General features: G+C 32.7%; 2 protein-coding genes across 3 annotated transcripts; one reads left to right on the forward strand and one right to left on the reverse strand.

Moving 5' to 3' along the window:
* The first annotated feature begins 815 nt into the window (after window positions 1-815).
* On the forward strand, window positions 816-8,523 carry LOC111408672 (programmed cell death protein 2-like). Of its 2 annotated transcripts, none has more exons than XM_023038407.1 (8): window positions 816-970; window positions 1,638-1,742; window positions 5,296-5,379; window positions 5,503-5,600; window positions 5,715-6,016; window positions 6,559-6,793; window positions 7,375-7,579; window positions 8,308-8,523. In XM_023038407.1, exons 2-8 carry the CDS (start codon window positions 1,650-1,652, stop codon window positions 8,386-8,388), a joined length of 1,098 nt encoding a protein of 365 aa, XP_022894175.1. In that variant the 5' UTR covers window positions 816-970; window positions 1,638-1,649; the 3' UTR covers window positions 8,389-8,523. The 2 variants fall into 2 exon arrangements, with proteins under 2 accessions (XP_022894175.1, XP_022894174.1); XM_023038406.1 differs by lacking the exons at window positions 816-970; window positions 1,638-1,742 and adding exons at window positions 4,285-4,438; window positions 5,106-5,210.
* Window positions 8,524-8,795: 272 nt separating this feature from the next.
* LOC111408670 (ABC transporter F family member 5) lies at window positions 8,796-13,892 on the reverse strand. Its single transcript, XM_023038405.1, has 9 exons — window positions 12,834-13,892; window positions 12,030-12,371; window positions 11,673-11,813; window positions 11,097-11,276; window positions 10,755-10,910; window positions 10,161-10,262; window positions 9,933-10,061; window positions 9,488-9,592; window positions 8,796-9,192 (listed from the first exon to the last, which is right to left on the reverse strand). The coding sequence occupies exons 1-9, from the start codon at window positions 13,725-13,727 to the stop codon at window positions 9,097-9,099; spliced, it is 2,145 nt and encodes a 714-aa protein (XP_022894173.1). The 5' UTR covers window positions 13,728-13,892; the 3' UTR covers window positions 8,796-9,096.
* Between the last annotated feature and the right edge of the window lie 5,277 nt (window positions 13,893-19,169).

Consider the following 19,169-nt stretch of genomic DNA (forward strand, 5'->3'; position numbering starts at 1 on the left):
GCCAATGTTGAGATGAAAAATTAATTATTTACCAATCCTTTTAGACGTGCTACAGAAATTCACAGTATAATTAGGTAAGAAATTAACTTAAATTCTTAAAAAAATCATGAATATACCACAAAATTATAAGTTTAATAGATTTTCTTATCGAAGAGAAACGCCTCAATTTATTAGGTCATATCATTGACAATAATCGATAAAAGAAGAAGCTCAATACTACCATTGTTTAGTAATATGCAATCATGGCTCATATAAGTTGCATCCCTCTCATATTGTAGAGTTATGATCATGGATTTGCGGACCCTCGAACTATGTAATTGGAAAGACAATGACCATCTTTTAGTACAAAGTAAACAAATTTATTCTCCCTTTATATTGCGATAAAAAAAAATGTCTAAATTATCAAAAATTTTGAGAATAACATCAAAAACGAAAAAAAAAAAAGAACGAAATTCTTAAACTGTCATATTAATTAAATTACTAAAAGTCTATTTGAGAGTGATTTTGAGAATTGATTTTTTAACCGTTAGGAGAAAAGTGGGGTTCACTTGTAAAAGAAGAAGTCAAATATGACGGCTGAAATTGTGAAATAACGGTTTTAATTTTTTGAGGCAAAAAATCACTCCCAAACAAGCTATAAATATGTGATTTAACATTTTTTCTTAACCACCCAATTTGTGAAAAGTAAAAATTAGATATTGGATTGGTCTAGTAATCACTTGATCGAGATTAGAGTTCGATAGGAGCCCATTCTATGATACATTCCATTCTGGCAATTTTATTTTATTATTTTATTTATTTATTTTAAAGCCCAATTGAAAGGCGTCTATGTCCGATTACAACTCATGCTTATTGCAAGAGGGGCAAGCGGATGAAGTTTTCTTCCGCGGTATTACACAAAAATTTGGGAACAATTTATCTTTTGCTGCTGTGATTTCTACTCTACTTCTTCGTCACCATACTTGGGAAGGTATTACCGGATTTTATTAGTGTAAAAGGGCTTTATATGTTGAAATCGCCCTTCATCTGACTGTGGTGATCGATTTAATTTCAACTCAACACCTTATAATTTGTTTATTTTTCTAAATTTGTTATTGCTTGATGTTAATCTTCCTCTAACGACAGTGATTTTTCGACAATATCTCTTGAATTTTTGATGCTGTTGTTTATGGTTTTCTCCTTGCCTTGAAAACTGGCTGCCTCTTAAGTGTAATAGGTGAAATACCTAGGGCCAAAACTACTGCCTCCACTAGGCCCCAGGTGGCTCCGCCACTGCCCGCACATATATGTTTTTTAGTTTCAGTGTGAGGATGGCATTGGCGTGCTACTTATTTTAGAGAATGTTTATTTGGATATTTCCGAATGAGATGTTTAGTAATGGAATTGCTTTTGTGCCTCAGTATCTATTATGCAAGCTATGACATTGCATGTAATCTCAAACGTATAGCTAATAGCTCGTGTCAACTGCTTGAGTTTCATCTATACATGCTAAATTCCTTTGCACTCATTTGAATCCAATATACCCAAACTTATTGAGAATTTTCCTATATTCAGTTACAAACCCAAAAAAAACTATGGTTCTTAAATATGGACGCAAATGTCACCTTTCGTCTTTTTGTGTCAAACTTCTTGTTCAGTCAGAAAATAAGATGGGTGAAGTCATTTTGGGCATGCCGGGACCTTGGGCTGATAATAATTATGAAGCAGCTGATCATTATACAACAAAAATTGGTGGACTTCCTGTAAGGAGTGCATCTCTCAAGTATCTTATTCATGTTATTAGTACATGTTTTATCTCACTCCTGAGTTCACCTTCCTATTGAACAGGACTGGCCTTTTCCAGGGGGAAAGGATTGCCATCATGTGGATTTCCGAGCGCCAGACGATCAAGCACAAGCCCTCGTACATGTTCTTGGCATTCAATGCTTGTCCTAGGAAAGAAGTGGCTTTCACAGAGTTGAAGACTGTTGCCACAACTATAATCCATAATTTTCAAGCCGAGGTGGTCGAAGGGTATGAAATAGCCCCCCAATTGTTCTGTCATCCTATACATGAGGCATGGATTAAAGGCTAGGATTAGCAAAGAGATTGTCCTAAGGGGTCATGTTTATGCATGTTTGCTTTTCCTACGCTATGTTTCCCTTTTTTTTTCTTGGTTATTTTTTGTCAATGGAGAAAGAATTAAAGAAAAAAAAATTGTCAATTGTCTTCTACTTTGGTTTGAATGTAGTGTGTACAACATTGTAAAAAATCCTAGTGTTAAGTCTTCCTAAACATTCTCTCTTCCTCATCCCGTTCGCAAAAGAAAAAGAAGAAAGAAAAAAATATATGATGGATATATTATGTAGAATCTCTTGCAAGCTCCAAAATTCAATTACATCCAAATAGCCTCCACGCTAAGAAAAATCACTTATTCCATGTTAGAGCCCCATTTTATCAAAAAATCATTTTTTTTTTCAAAACTCATTTTAGACCACACATTTTCCAATAAAATAATTTTACAAATAAATCGAAAATATTTTCTCATTTTTTAAGCACACGTTTTCCAAAAAACACTAATCCAGAATCCCCGCCCCCCAAAATGGGGCTCAAATAAGGGCTTAATATGTACTAGATGAGATTTCAAAGGATTATGTCTCATCTCAAAATAGTTAATAACTATCTCACAGATTTAAACATATAAAACATTGAGGATACGTTTGATTGTGAACATGAAAGTTGCATGAAAATAAAATAATTTCTAGAAGTTATTCATATGAAAATTATTAATTGTATTTGATTGATTTAATTTTCAATATAAAAAATATTATACTTTTCCATTTCTTATTGATGGATAGATGAGAGAGAGAGAAAGAAAAAGTGAATTACTTAGAAAATAAAAATCACCTCTCCCTAAAAAAATTGTTTTCATTGTTTTTGAAAAAAATATGATCACATTACCAAAAATTGAAAAATATTTTTCATTGAAAAAATTTGTCAATCAAACATCCTAAAAGTAATAATTTGAGTAGAAAAATGACATTTTCCGATCAAACACACTTTAAAGGAAGACTTTTATACAACTTTGGAATTCATAACAATCTCATTATAAGTAAGAAACTAAAAAGTAAAAATCATATTCTATTAAGACAATATCAAATTAAAATCATAACAAAAATAGTTGATCAAAAAAATGTGCGTCAACAATAGAACAATAGGTTTATTTCAAATGAAAGTAAATACATTTTAGGAAAAAGAATTATTACTCTCGTCTACACACCGCTTATCGAAGGAACAGTGCCAATGTTGAGATGAAAAATTAATTATTTACCAATCCTTTTAGACGTGCTACAGAAATTCACAGTATAGCCTCCGTTTGAGCCCCATTATTTCTCATTACATTAAATTAATTTTTTCTTTCTCCTACTTTTAACCACACAATTTTCAATAAAATAATATTACACGTAAATCAAAAACTTTTCAACCACTAATTTTTCAAAAAAATACTATTCATCTCATTATAATTTACAAATAATGGGGCTCAAACGGGGGCTAGGTAAGAAATTAACTTAAATTCTAAAAAAAATCATGAATATACCACAAAATTATAAGTTTAATAGATTTTCTTATCGAAAAGAAACGCCTCAATTTATTAGGTCATATCATTGACAATAATCGATAAAAGAAGAAGCGCAATACTACCATTGTTTAGTAATATGCAATCATGGCTCATATAAGTTGCATCCCTCTCATATTGTAGAGTTATGATCATGGATTTGCGGACCCTCGAACTATGTAATTGGAAAGACAATGAAGACAATGACCATCTTTTAGTACAAAGTAAACAAATTTATTCTCCCTTTATATTGCGATAAAAAAAAATGTCTAAATTATCAAAAATTTTGAGAATAACATCAAAAACGAAAAAAAAAAGAACGAAATTCTTAAACTGTCACATTAATTAAATTACTAAAAGTCTATTTGAGAGTGATTTTGAGAATTGATTTTTTAACCGTTAGGAGAAAAGTGGGGTTCACTTGTAAAAGAAGAAGTCAAATATGACGGCTGAAATTGTGAAATAACGGTTTTAATTTTTTGAGGCAAAAAATCACTCCCAAACAAGCTATAAATATGTGATTTAACATTTTTTCTTAACCACCCAATTTGTGAAAAGTAAAAATTAGATATTGGATTGGTCTAGTAATCACTTGATCGAGATTAGAGTTCGATAGGAGCCCATTCTATGATACATTCCATTCTGGCAATTTTATTTTATTATTTTATTTATTTATTTTAAAGCCCAATTGAAAGGCGTCTATGTCCGATTACAACTCATGCTTATTGCAAGAGGGGCAAGCGGATGAAGTTTTCTTCCGCGGTATTACACAAAAATTTGGGAACAATTTATCTTTTGCTGCTGTGATTTCTACTCTACTTCTTCGTCACCATACTTGGGAAGGTATTACCGGATTTTATTAGTGTAAAAGGGCTTTATATGTTGAAATCGCCCTTCATCTGACTGTGGTGATCGATTTAATTTCAACTCAACACCTTATAATTTGTTTATTTTTCTAAATTTGTTATTGCTTGATGTTAATCTTCCTCTAACGACAGTGATTTTTCGACAATATCTCTTGAATTTTTGATGCTGTTGTTTATGGTTTTCTCCTTGCCTTGAAAACTGGCTGCCTCTTAAGTGTAATAGGTGAAATACCTAGGGCCAAAACTACTGCCTCCACTAGGCCCCAGGTGGCTCCGCCACTGCCCGCACATATATGTTTTTTAGTTTCAGTGTGAGGATGGCATTGGCGTGCTACTTATTTTAGAGAATGTTTATTTGGATATTTCCGAATGAGATGTTTAGTAATGGAATTGCTTTTGTGCCTCAGTATCTATTATGCAAGCTATGACATTGCATGTAATCTCAAACGTATAGCTAATAGCTCGTGTCAACTGCTTGAGTTTCATCTATACATGCTAAATTCCTTTGCACTCATTTGAATCCAATATACCCAAACTTATTGAGAATTTTCCTATATTCAGTTACAAACCCAAAAAAAACTATGGTTCTTAAATATGGACGCAAATGTCACCTTTCGTCTTTTTGTGTCAAACTTCTTGTTCAGTCAGAAAATAAGATGGGTGAAGTCATTTTGGGCATGCCGGGACCTTGGGCTGATAATAATTATGAAGCAGCTGATCATTATACAACAAAAATTGGTGGACTTCCTGTAAGGAGTGCATCTCTCAAGTATCTTATTCATGTTATTAGTACATGTTTTATCTCACTCCTGAGTTCACCTTCCTATTGAACAGGACTGGCCTTTTCCTGTTGATATTGAGAAGCCTAATCTGCTTGAGTGCGATGCATGTGGTAGCAATCTTTGTCTCATTGTCCAGGTTAAAATTCTGAACCATGCTGCAGCTCTTTGTTGTCGTTGATAATTTTTTCATTGAAATGTGATATGCCTCCCTACTCCTTTTTTGACATCATTATTTCCTCTTTCACGGGTGTTGCTCCAGGTTTATGCTCCTATTTCAAGTAAATCTTTGGAAATAGAAGAGCGAGTGATCTATGTTTTTGGTTGCATGAAGCCAGAGTGTAGGAGCACTCCTGTAAGGTCCTTTTCAAATTTCTGTCTGAGATCCGTTTAGACAAATACTGTAGTTATTTTCTCTAAATCATTTTTGCAATTGTGCTTATTTATTCTCACTGATCCTCTTAACTTATGCAGCTGGAGAGTTCTTCGAGTTCAGCAGCCTTCTGGCAGTGTGGAATTGGCATCCCCCTCTGATAAAATGGTTCCTATATCTCCTCCTTCAGTTTCAAATAATGATTGGCGGGAGGATTTGTGGTCATTTGAATCTGGAGGAGAGGATGGTGATGGTGACATAGATCTGGAGGAGTTGGGCAGGGCACTTTCTGAAGCTGCAGGTGCTACTTCTGTTTCCAGAAAACAAAATTATGATGCTGCATCTAGTGGGAAGCGTCTACCTACAAACGTACTAGCTAGCTCCATTGATGATAAAATACCAGGTAAGATTCATGTGTTTATTGAGAAACAGCCTTGACACGATGTTGTTTCACACCATCTTTGACAATGGCAAGTATGTGTATTGATCTGCCTGTGTTCGATGTTTTTGTATTTGATGCATTCTCTAATTCTGGTTGTTTTTGGCATCGAGGTTCATAATGAAATGGATCTGTCATGAATGTTGAAATGCAGAACGTAAAGTTAGATGAGTAATGGCTCTGTTATAATGAGTATGAAGGTTGAGGGTTGTTATCTTTACTGTTACATTTTATTTTTCTGTTATATAATTGTGTTTTTAAAGTATATTACCATGAGATAAACCTAGTTATTTAGTTAATGAGTTGGAGAGAATTTGGTAGAATAGATTTTTTAGTAGCCTCAGTTAATGAACATAGTGCTTAAAAACATTGCCTAGAACCCGTAATAAAGAAAAGGTATAGGTGTTTACATTGTCTTTTGCATCTGTATGTATTTCTGCAATGTTTTGTTTCTATGTTTAAGAATTTGGAAATTTCATTTCACAATTTTTTTCCCTTGTTTGCAGTGGTACCTTGCTTTTATATACATACCCAGAAAGAGAAATTCTCAAAAGACATTATTCCTGAATTTTCAAAGTTGACATTGCTCTGTACCAAAGAGAATGAAGAAAATCGTGATGATGAATCAGATGGGGAACCATGGGAACAAGAGAGTTATGAATATGATAAAGCATTGAATGCTGATAGGACTTACCTTAAGTTCAAAAAACGAATAGATGCATACCCAAAGCAATGTTTCAGGTAAGTGTCTCCATAATGTTAACTTTGTAATAACACTCATGGCATGCTTATCCCGTGCGATTTGATTTCAAATTCTAGCTCGTAGTTTTTCTTTTTAAGATAATTTCAGATAATTTTAAGAATGTCGTGAGATTGTTGTCAATCACAAATGTTTTGTGAATGTCTGCATTCAACCAAACAAAGAAAAGAAAAGAGAAAACTCCACATGTTAAACATGGTGTCAATTGACTTTGAATGATCTAAAAGTTCTTTCAACTATCTATCCATTAATTTAAGCATGCTTGGGAGTGATTATAAGTTGTGGGTCATACGGAATATGGGGATAATAAGTGGGTAATAATTGTGGATCTTATGAAAATGTGTAGATAAAAAGTATGTTCGACCAGCTCAAAATATAATTTAAGCTTTGGCAAACATGCACTGGTAGTTCTTTCATTGTGCATTTTTAAACTTATCTGCCCCTAGTTGTCAAATAGTTGATAATGTCCTCACTTCAAATAACCTAGCTCTGATATCATTCCCGAGTCTATGCCATAATCTTTGGTGGTTTGCTTATCCTTTCAACTTCGCTCCTGCCTTAGATATTCATATGGTGGAAAGCCATTACTGGCTTCTGGAGAGGTTGGAGATCCTGGGACATGCAGACTCTGTGGTGGGTCGAGGAACTATGAAATGCAACTGATGCCACCAGTAATATATTTCTTACAGGAAGCTGCTGATGATCAACGGAGAATATTTATAGAGAAATTTGACTGGATGACTTTGATTATCTATACTTGTTCCAAGGTGAGTGGTCACTGTTATTCAGGTTGTATATATTAATTAGTAATTACCCCTCTAGTATATTCTTTTTTTTTTTTTTTCCCTCACAAATCATCTTCCAAGATTACTTCAAAACTCGTGCCTCTCTTAACAAGTTCACAACACTGTGATACTGAATTTTAACCCAGTTTTACTCCCCCAAATAAAAGAGGGGGCATTCAACTTGTCTTTTCTTTCTTTTTCTTTATTCTTTATTTTTATTTTTGGGTAGGGGTGAGACAATATTGTTCAGTCCATTCAAAGGCTTCCTAGGCAAGGGAGGAAGTAACAGTCATTAGTAGATCTATCTGTAATATACATAGTGAATTTTGCATTATTATGTATAGAAGACAAGAAAAGGGAAAAAGAAGATAACAGTAGTAGAATTGACGAACAGAAATTATGGTATATGCATATGTGTTACTAGTTTGAAGTTGACAAGTTGTCTTCCCCAATTTGATGGGGTGAGAGAGATAATTGGCTTGTTTAACCCAACTCTTATGTCCTAATGCATGCTTGTTACACATTGTTGGACAAGATTGAGTAGAACAAAATTCAATCTTCTTTTTCTTGCTTAATACTATCTAGTGCTATTCATACATGTCATTAATGTTAACTCTCATATCATTGTCACTGATAATGTTTTTGTCTATCTGGCTTGTTGTGTATATACCATCCAATTCAAGCTAATAACTTGTGTCTTTTCTTATTAGAGCTGCTCGCACTCGAATCAAGAAAAATCGCTTAGAGACTGGGTTGTAGCAGAGGAGGCTGTTGTCATTCAATATGAGTAGTATTGCTGAAACTGTGTTATCAATTACATGTTGTACACATAGGAGCAGGTTTCTGTTTGCCTTTTATAGTTATATGGATATATAATTTAAATTTTTGTCGAATCTTTAACAATATTTGAGCTAAAATTATTTCCTCCAATGTCTTTAAACTCGGCTTAGGATTCGACTCTGGAAAGGTAAAAGGTCAGTCGGCAGTATTTAAAAAAAAAAAAAAAACAACAACAACAACACAACCAGTTTCACTTGCATACATGCACTAAACCAAAAAACTGTGGAAGTTAATCATTATTAGAACAAAAAATAATAGCATATCAATGACCGAATATTAGAATTCTCTCTCGTCAAGAATGTTTGAAACAATATTTCCCTCTTTCAGCTAATATAAAACATTCAAATACACTAAATAGCTTGAGTAATTCAGGAATTTTTCATTTTAAAATATAATCACATGATATTTTGCCAAATTGTATTCACTAATATCCCCCTTCCAGAGCATAAAATGAACTGCTCTGTAAGTTCAAGGATTTCTTAACCAGGTAAACTATTTCTATTCATGTTATATACATCATACAATGAAAAAGGTAGCCCAAATAAATTAAGGGCTCATGAGCCCGACCTGTTTTGACACCACTACGCATAAAGAGCCACATTTTCTGGGATTTTTACAAAGAAAAACCAGCAGATAGCTTCATAAAATGTCATCACCATTCACTTCCATCTTTTAGCATTCTTCAGCCCTTTCGACTTCTGTTTTGCTGCTTGAAACGCCTGCATTTTTTGTTTCTTCCGAGCTTCTTTCTCCGCCTAGTAAAGGATACAAAATATATTTAGTTACATTTTTTTTCGCGCGATAAATATAAAGGATAATCAACAATGTTTAATTTTATGTTGCCTCAGGAGCAATGAGTGTTAAAGAGTCTAAAACTTACCAGCATAGTTGGTAAAGTATTATTGGACAGGACTTGACAGCACTATAAACAAGATTTTAATCTCTTTTTTCATTTTTCACATTTAATTGATTGATAATACTGTTCAATCATGTCCAGTACCGTGTTGAAAACATGCACTATTAGCAAAAATGAGCGTCAGGGCAATTTACCTTGGACATCTTGGATTTAGCTTTTGACTTAGGAGACTTCTCCTCGAGCTCTGCCTCTCTTTCAAGTTCCCTCTCTCTGGCTTCAAGGTTCTTCTCTAAATAATACTGCGATGCTCAAAATTTTCACATTATCAGGATGCACAAATAGATTGAATATTCATGTATACGAGCTTCTGATCAAAAATAAAAGCGAAAAACAACTCTCTCTTATAGCCTACACGAGAAATGTAAAACGAATTTATGTCCATATACTTCCCTTTTTTCTATACCAATTATTTATACTTCCTCTCACGTTTTCATTCTTATGAATATAAGAAGTAACGAAAATAGTTCATCCTGAAAATTACTAATAAGTTGCAAGTGATATGAGTCGAAAATAAATATGTGATGGCACACAGGGAAAACTTGCAAAAGTGGTATTTTCGACCGGAGAATTTAGACTTACATTGTAATCTCCAGCATAGTCCTGTAGGGTTCCATCTTTCACTTCCAATACCCGGTTAACAATTTGCTTTATGAAGTATCGGTCGTGAGAGACTGTAATAACAGTGCCCTTGTACTCATTTATTGCCTCCTAATGTGAGAAACAGAACAAAGGGAGAATAACAAGGTAAACTAATATGATACAAGGGAAACAATTGAAGAGCAAGGAAAGAACGGAAGAATCCCGAACCTCAAGCATCTCTTTTGAAGGTATATCCAAATGATTGGTTGGCTCGTCCAAAACCAGCAAAGTTGAAGGTTTGACCATGAACTTGCAAAATGCAAGTCGAGCCTGAACCAATGGAAATTAAAAATAATTTTCCAATAATAACTAATTCCAGAATCAATCAAACTAAGTTATTGCAAGATAGAAGATGTAAAACAGATTTCATCAATGGGAGATTTTGTGAATTACAAGACGGTTTTCTTCATGCGAATCAACAATAGTAACCAAAAGCTTCATATGTAGTAAAATCATCATTCCCAAAATTGTATAATACAATTCTATGCTTATCACAAATATATAGGAATATCTATAAAATAATTCATACATTGGATCTTAATTTCAGATTTATACAGTATGGAACATTTAACTAAAATAAAAAGGAAACTATAAAGTGAGAAAGAAAATCAATAGGGTTGTCTGGTTGAGGACTTTGGAAGCAAAAAACACACACAAAATGAAATAAAATAAATCTACTAACCAAAAGCTAGAGAGAGAGAGAGAGAGAGAGAGAGAGAGAGAGAGAGAGAGAAATAAGTATCACATTCCATCAGCATTTACCTTCTCACCACCACTTAGGAAGGAAACTTTTCTGTCGAGCATATCGGCCTTGAAATTACAACGGCCTAGGAGCCCCTTAATATCATCCACTCTCCAGTCCTCGGCAACTTCCGCAACAGTTTCAAGCACTGTTTTATTTAAATCAAGTGCCTCAGCCTAAAAAAATAAAACAGAAAAGTTTCAATTTTAAAAAGAAAAACCTTCAGTTTGAGGTTTGAAATGGTGAATTAAGATAGACGAGACCAATGGAAGATTCACGTATTTAGATATTCCAACTACCATTGAGAACCAGACACGAAATTATGCAAGGACCGCAGGAAACCGGTAACAAGTATAACAAACCTGATTCTGTTCAAAATAATTTGGCAATACATTGTGCTCCCCAAGCAAAACTTCACCCCTGCTAGGCTTCTCTAAGCCCATAATCAGTTTAAGCAATGTACTTTTCCCACATCCATTCGGGCCAAGAATTGCTATTTTCTCCCCCTTTTGAATTGCCAAATTTGCATTTTTGAATAAAACCTGGAAAAAAAATACATAATCATAAGAATACTGTAGAAATGCCATCGCTAACTTTTCTTTGTAGTGTTCTGACAATGCTTCATTGCTTTGCAAATAATTGGTTGGTTAATGTAAAAGTAATATGAGATTAGTTTTATAGCGTGTGAAAAATCTCGACTTTTTCCTTGCAAATTATTTGGCCCAAACCATTTATTGAAGCTTCTCAACAAATTCTGCATAGATACAGAATCTATATCTCAGCATCCTAAAACCAAAATTTGTTGGGTACTTAAGGCAATTATCCTAATACCAATATCAAATTGGAATTGTTTTTGATAATTTTAAATCAAAATATCCAGGACAAACAAAATCTTGCTCCTATGATTTTCCCGCCAATTGGTTGAACATGTTAGTTACCTTGTCCTCAAAGCCAAATTCCAGATTCTTTATTGCCACAACAGATTGGCCACTTCTTCCACGCTCAGGGAACCTGATCTTCATTTGCTTCCTAATAAAGGGTTTCTCCACTTGTTCATCATCTTGCAGTTTTTCCAGCTTCTGTTGCTCCCAAGATTTCCAAAGAAAAAAGGAAAGACAGCATAAATGATAAGTACGGTGCACTGTAGTAATCCCCATTATGTATATAGATAACAATAATATATAGTGTGCTCAGTCATCATAGAACCTAAATATGAAGAACTATCCCGGTTGCAGATTAACTACTCATGACAAGTTTCATAATTAGATCACTTAATTAATTTGATCTACGTGTACCTTTTCAGCAGTAGATGCACGGCCAGAATTTGCTCCAGCACTCAACCTACTTATTAAATCTTTAGTCTGTTCAATTTCCTTCTGTTGCTTTTCCCATGCTGCAAACTGAGATTCTACCCACGTTGCCTTTGCAATAACATATTCAGAGTAATTTCCCTCGTATGTCCTGGAAACACCCATATCAGTTTCCACAATTTTTGTACACAGCTGGTCAAGGAATGCCCTGTCATGAGATATGATGACCATTGGTACATCTTGCTTACTCAGATAACCCTCAAGCCATTCGATTGTATCAAGATCAAGGTGATTTGTGGGCTCATCCAAAAGTAACAAATCAGGATCCTGGAAATCATCACATATAATGTCAGCCAATCATATAAACTGCATTACATTTTGATCATCAATTGAAACTCGATATTAACTCTAGCTCAAAATTGCTTAAGTCACATAACCGTGCCTAGTGTAAGCAAAAATGATTCACTAACCAAGAATCGCCATATAGCAAATGTTCCAGCAGAATTGACTAGCAACCAATATTCTTCGCAAGTAAATTACATCAAACAAAAAAATTATGAATATTCATTAAGATGCAAATTACAGAATCAGCAATTAGTTGTCTTATAAATTACACTCACTTCTATATCATATCCTATCAATGAATTTTTCAGTGAGCTGCATTGTACTATGAATCTCTTTAGGAGAGACAATTACGACCAAGTCAGTATATACAATTAACACAGACAATCGTACTATTTAATCATACAAAAAACTCAAATTACTTGCGTAGTAACAACATTTTTATACCTGCAACAAGATCTTCCCAAGGGACATCCTCATCTGCCACCCACCACTAAATGAAGCCACCAGCCTATCCACATCCTCAGGGGCGAATCCAAGCTCTGGCATCAGCTTACTGATCTTAACATCAACCTCATCCAAGTCCACCGCCTGCGCCCTCCTCTGTAACAAATCAAATTCATCTAAGAGCCTCCCCATCAACTCCAAATTGTCCACTGACTTCTCAATTGCATTCTGTACCTTCTCAAGCCTCTCAGCCACCTCCATTTCCTCTTTAAATGCACTCAAGAATTCTTCTTTCACCGTTCTGCTCGACAAAACCTCAAATTCTTGGCTCAAAAAGGCAACTTTCATATTATTTTTCGCTTTAATTACATTGCCTGAATCCGGTTCTTCCAAACCAGATATGATTCTCAGCTGAGTCGTTTTTCCAGCGCCATTTACGCCAACTAACCCGACCTTTTCGCCCTTTTTTACTTCCCAGCTAACGTTTTTCAATACAGTGACACCTTTATAGCTTTTGCTAATGTTTTCCAATCTAACCCCAGAAGAAATACTCGACGCTCCGGTCGAGTTCTTGTTGTTCAAACGCTTATAATTCGCTTCCGATGATTCCGAATTATTATTATCCGAAAAGAGGGATTCAATGTCTTCTTCTTCTTCAAGGGAGGTGGTGGATGATGAGGTCTCAATGGCAACGGCGTGTAATTTACAGGAAATTCGAGGTGGGACTTTCAAGAAAGGTGTAGGGTAGGGATTTTTGAGAGAGGAGGGAGCGGTGGTGGTGATAGGGCGGTTGAAGGGTCGGACGGTGGCGCGGAAGGAGTGGGAGATGGGGGAGGTTCCAGCGAGGAAACTGGACCGTAGGTCTATTAATTGAAGTTTTGAGGCTAAATCCATTTTTACCTTGTTTTTCCTTTCTTTTCTGAGAGTGCTATATACGCGATTATATGTATAGATGAATAAATATACGGGGAGAGGAAGAGATTCTCTTAGGTTGAAGCTCTGTCTGTATAACAGAGTGGAAGAGAAACTCGATCTCAGCCCATCAATAGGGAAGAAGAAGCAAATATGCTTATGTTTAGATAATATATATTTACTGAAAATAAAACAAGCAATAAAAAATAAAGTTTTTTTTTTTCTTTTTGTTTTGTAAATGAATTACATTCTTCAAGTTTGTTGTTCTCCTTCTAATTAAATGTTATTCTTAGATGGAAATTAAAATTTTAATTTTAATAAATTTTTATATAAGTTGATGAAATTTGTTTTAAAAAATTGTGTGTTTCATAAAATATACGTATAAAATTAATTATTGATTTTAATTTAGATTAAAATTTTAATTTTAATATCTATCAAATATGGACTTCATTAATACAGATCAATTCTAGAAAGGCGAAAATACAAACACAAAGAAGTGTTTCTAATAAAAAAGGTAGCACGCCTTAAAGTTAAAGACGTAGCATTGAAAAAGAATTCGATTGTTCACCGGACAAAATTTAATTTGTCAATGTTTGTTACCTTTCTTTAAACTTTAAAAATGTGAAAAATTCACCTAATTTAATGATTTAGTAATTGTAATTTGTATGATTAAAAAAAATTGCATATTGGGAGAAAATATATGAAAAAAAAAAAATGGAAAGCAAACGGAATAAAAGAAGGGCATTTATGGTAATTTGGCCCTTTGCAATTTTTTTTGTGGACAAGGGAAATAGATTTGGAGATAAAAGCCATGCAGATTTTATTGCCTTTTGTGGTGCGTATACTATTCCCCAAACACAATTGATTTCATCCTCTCATTTTCTCATGCCACGTTTAGACACATTGGTGGGAAAATTACACTATTGATTCTCACGTCTTTCCGATCTTCAAAAAGAAAATAGTTATCACTCAAGTTTTCATTATAGTTACACAATCAAGCTTTATTTAATCAAATCGTCTCGCTATTTGTTAAATCGTCATGGCCCACATAACACAAGTCGTCTAAATCTTTGTTAAATCGTCATAACCCACGTAAAGCAGATCTCACCACCATGTTTTTTTTAATATCTTGAAGTTGAGAAACAAAACCTACTTTTATAAAAGTATAGATATATGTAATGATCAAATGATAATTTAAGAGAGTTATGAACAATTTTCATTTTCTATCACACGAAAATTATCGATCAACATGCTCATTTTAAGTGGTTGAATTGCAATTTGCTACTAGGGATTTTCCCCATATTCAAGATTTGGTGTTATTAGAAGACTTTTTTTCAAGAATAGTAAACTTGTATGTATACCATACAAATGTGTGGACTCGGAAACAAACTTCCTTTCATCAAATTGGATTTATTCAATGAGATTCCAAGTATTTCTAAAAATTGTGGCCAATTTGAATTCCAATATTTAAACTGTTTTTCTAACAATACAATATATTTTTGTATAATATGAGTTCATATTAATTTTACAATATTATGCACCAAAAATATGGATACACAAATTTAGAGTAAAGAATAATTAGATTCTCCAATTTTTATAGTTATAAAAACTCCAACTCAAATGCTCGATCATAACAAACTATATACATATATGATGGTCGAGTAACGTCTGAAGTAGACCTAGTTAAGCAAAATTAGAAAGGTAAATATAATTTACATTTGCCAAGTAAAACGAAGATCGAAACTTAGGAATCCCCTTTAACAATCATGTTTGTGTGGCATTTTGCAATGCAAAATTTGTGTCTACACCAAAATGTTGCCTTTGCCCCTACATAGAAGATAGTCCCAATTCATGACTTCAAAGGTCATTATTGGTTGCATTTAAGTATATAAAGTGGTTTGATTAGCTTGAATATGAGTCAAATTTCGACAACAATATAGCATTTTATATTATTTTTCACATCTATTGGTTTATCAAGTTGACTTTTTAACTTTTTATTAAGACAATTTTAGGTGTTCTTTGAACTTAAACATGGTAAAAATTATTACAACCTTTTATAATGGTATTCACATATATTATAAACCAAATGAGTTCAAGTTTAACTCGTTAAGTTAGCAAATTACAAATATATCGATGAGACGAAGACGGTTGAAAGCACTAAAAATAAAAGAATTTTTATTTTATAGCGTCCATTGCATCGATAGCTACGAGCAGTGATTATTGAAAATAATGTGTTCAATTTCAAGAACTTTACACATCATTGATTTTTAACATACAGATGGTTGGTAATGTATAATAATATGTTCATTCCAAGTGAAAAAAAGTTAAATGCTTGAGACGATATAAGTTATTAAAGGGTAATAGCTCAAATCATAGGGATATGGATAATGAAAAGAAACGTGAATTAGATGGTTACGACATCTTTAGAAATAAAATAGGCTGTGTAACTCTTTATACAAGTGTCCTTGCTATTTTTTAAAACATTTCTAGTTGTTTTTGTATACGATGAAGGAAAAGTTAGAGCTAGTATTCCTAATTAAAAGTAAGACAAAAATGATTTAATTGATTACAATATAATATATTAGCAGTGAATGTTCCTAGTGGAAATTTTAGTGTAAATGTGAAAAAAAAGGCACATGATTGACAGTTGACACATAATAGAACAAGTCTTAAAATTAATTATAAATTCTAATTATTCCAGATGCTATTCTTCACTTCGATTAGATAATTCTCCAATAATATAAATTATTGGATTAGATTTACTCCTAATCATGTTTACTTCTGAAAGCTCGAGAATAACTAATCAAGAGGGGATGAATTAGTTTTTAAAAACCTTTTTCAAAAAATAGTGGAGGTTCGATCCAAATCAATAATTTACGCCTTCCATTACCAATCTCTTCGGCACGAGCAAAACCGTTTTCACTAGATTGATCAATTTATAGTGCAATCTAATCATTTACTAAACTTTCGGTGACTTACAAATAAGGAGCACCAATTCTTATAAACTATTAAACTTTACAGGATCTCAATATGACCCATAAATTTAAAGAGTAATATAAACAAATTAAGTACAAGAGAGAAATAGGCCAACACTTAAATAAATAACAATATCTGAGACTCAAGTGTCAGGTGAGAAAACTTTGATGAAAAAATGATTTTCAAAAGTGGATTCAATCAATCAAAAGTTTTCAAAGTAAATATTTGAAAAATTAAATAAGATGAAAGCTTAAAGAATTTTGCTCAAATATTCCTTATTTTAATGTTCTTGAAGAATGTTATAATGAACGCAAGAAGTGAGGGTATTTTTAGAGTTCAAAACGTCAAAAAATTTGTAAGTTCAGATGACTCATCAGTCGATCGCCTTTTCTTCAGATAACCAATATAACTGTTTGTTCGGTAAAAATCAGATGTTAGAATGATCAAATTTTGGACCATTGGAAACTTTCGATCGACTGTCTCTTCCGGCCGGTCAATCACCCGACAGTTTTGATCTTTTTACATTTTGGTCTTGTTTATTCCAATTCAAAGGTTTTGAAATGCATGAACTCTTGGAGAGTATTTTTAACTAACTTTTCAAAATAAAAGATATTTTTCAAATTCAAATATCATTTTTAAAAGTCATTTTTTATATTTGATCAAATAATTGCATTAGAATGACTTTCAATGCACAAAGTTGTTCTTAATGCATAGAATGATTTTAACCTTAAGCATTCATTACCGAAAATCAAAGTATTATTATCTTGCTCCGAAGTTCGGATATTAAGTTCTTGAATATGTGACTTCAATATTAATATCCTTTTTGAATCCGATTTGTGATGATAGCTTTTGTTCTTTCGACGATAATCGATAAGTTTTTCATAGTATGCTTTGAAAAACTATAATAACATAAATTCAACTTATTAATAAACAAGATTAACTTAATTATTATAATAAAAAATTTAAGGTTATAATCAAGCATACGTGAACAACTTTGTAATATTAAATACAATTTTATATGTCATCAATTATAAAATAATGTTAAAGTATCATGGTATCTATAAACTAAATTAAAATTTGAACCTAAAAGGAGAATATAATTATGGAGACGGAATATATATATATATATATATATTTTATTTATTTATTTATTATTATTTTTTTTTTTTGGTGATATCCAGATATCTACCTTACAGTGATTAAAACTTGGAGTCTACACATTGGCCCCTCAAGCTGCAGACAGGTTAAACCGCAGATTGTGTCCCAAACTGACCAGTGCTCAAGAGCTTCCCAACTGATCTGCCAAAGTGCCAAACAAGTCGTTTCCCATCTTTGTACAAACAAAATCGCTTATAAATACTTGTCGAACATTCTCTTAATGTATGTTTCTTATGTGTGTCTATACATGAGATTGTAATTTTGTGAATAATAAATTATTTTATGTGATCCAAAAATAATTGTTTTAAAACTTTGAGTTTAAAAACTTGATAATTTATCAAATTTGTGGTTCTTCCTAGCAAAATACTAGAAGATTCAAGGTCTCAAATCGTAAACAGGATGGGACACATTTAGCTAAGTGTAAAAAAATAAAAAAATAAATAAATTGGAAGTACACTTATATCTCGAAAGGTTCCATTTTTTTTAAAACTTTCAAAAAATAAAGTTCATTTTTTCAAAAAAAATTAAGTAATCTTACTTCCAAAATTAAGTAATTTACTTATCTTTAGTTTCGATCAATACAAAATTATTTATTTTAAAATATAAATAGTTACTAATGAGTAAATTTATAAAAAGTTTTTAAACTTAGCCAAACATGAACCATTTAGACATTTTGGTCCATGTATTTACTCTTTTCTGGTTTTGCAATGCTAGATGCAACCCAAAACCTAAAGGCTAAAGAAGGTAGGTCATGATCATGTTTTAATGGTTAAATTGAACTATAATCCATTTATAATTATTTAGACATGAATACATGGTAAAAATCACCTGAACAATTTAATCGAATACAACGACATATCCTAGTTGTAGGTTTTGAATATGTAAATTAGATAGTATTGTATAATATTAAAAAAGAAAAAAAAATTATTTACGATAAGAAATTAATTTGAAAAGCATGCCGCTCTTCGAAAATGCCCTTGCCTTATGTAAGCTTGTTTATGCATAGAAAGGGAAATACACCATAAGTGGTTGAAGGGATGTTACGGTCTAGAAAAATTTAGTTTCGGTGTATTTTTTTATTTTATTTTTTTCAATTAAATTACAAGTACAGTATTTAGAGGGATTTTCGTCGAAAAACCCTGTGATCGTCCGCCGTCCTTGTGGAACAAGGATTAAAATATTTCTATTTCTCACCCTACATATTTATTTGTTGTTAGCTTTTAACATACTAATTAACTTTGAAAAAACAAAAATGTCAAGATAGAACGGCAGAATTTTGCCATTCATAAT

Source organism: Olea europaea, chromosome 14 (genome assembly GCF_002742605.1).
Source record: "Olea europaea var. sylvestris chromosome 14, O_europaea_v1, whole genome shotgun sequence".
Taxonomy (NCBI): Eukaryota; Viridiplantae; Streptophyta; class Magnoliopsida; order Lamiales; family Oleaceae; genus Olea; species Olea europaea.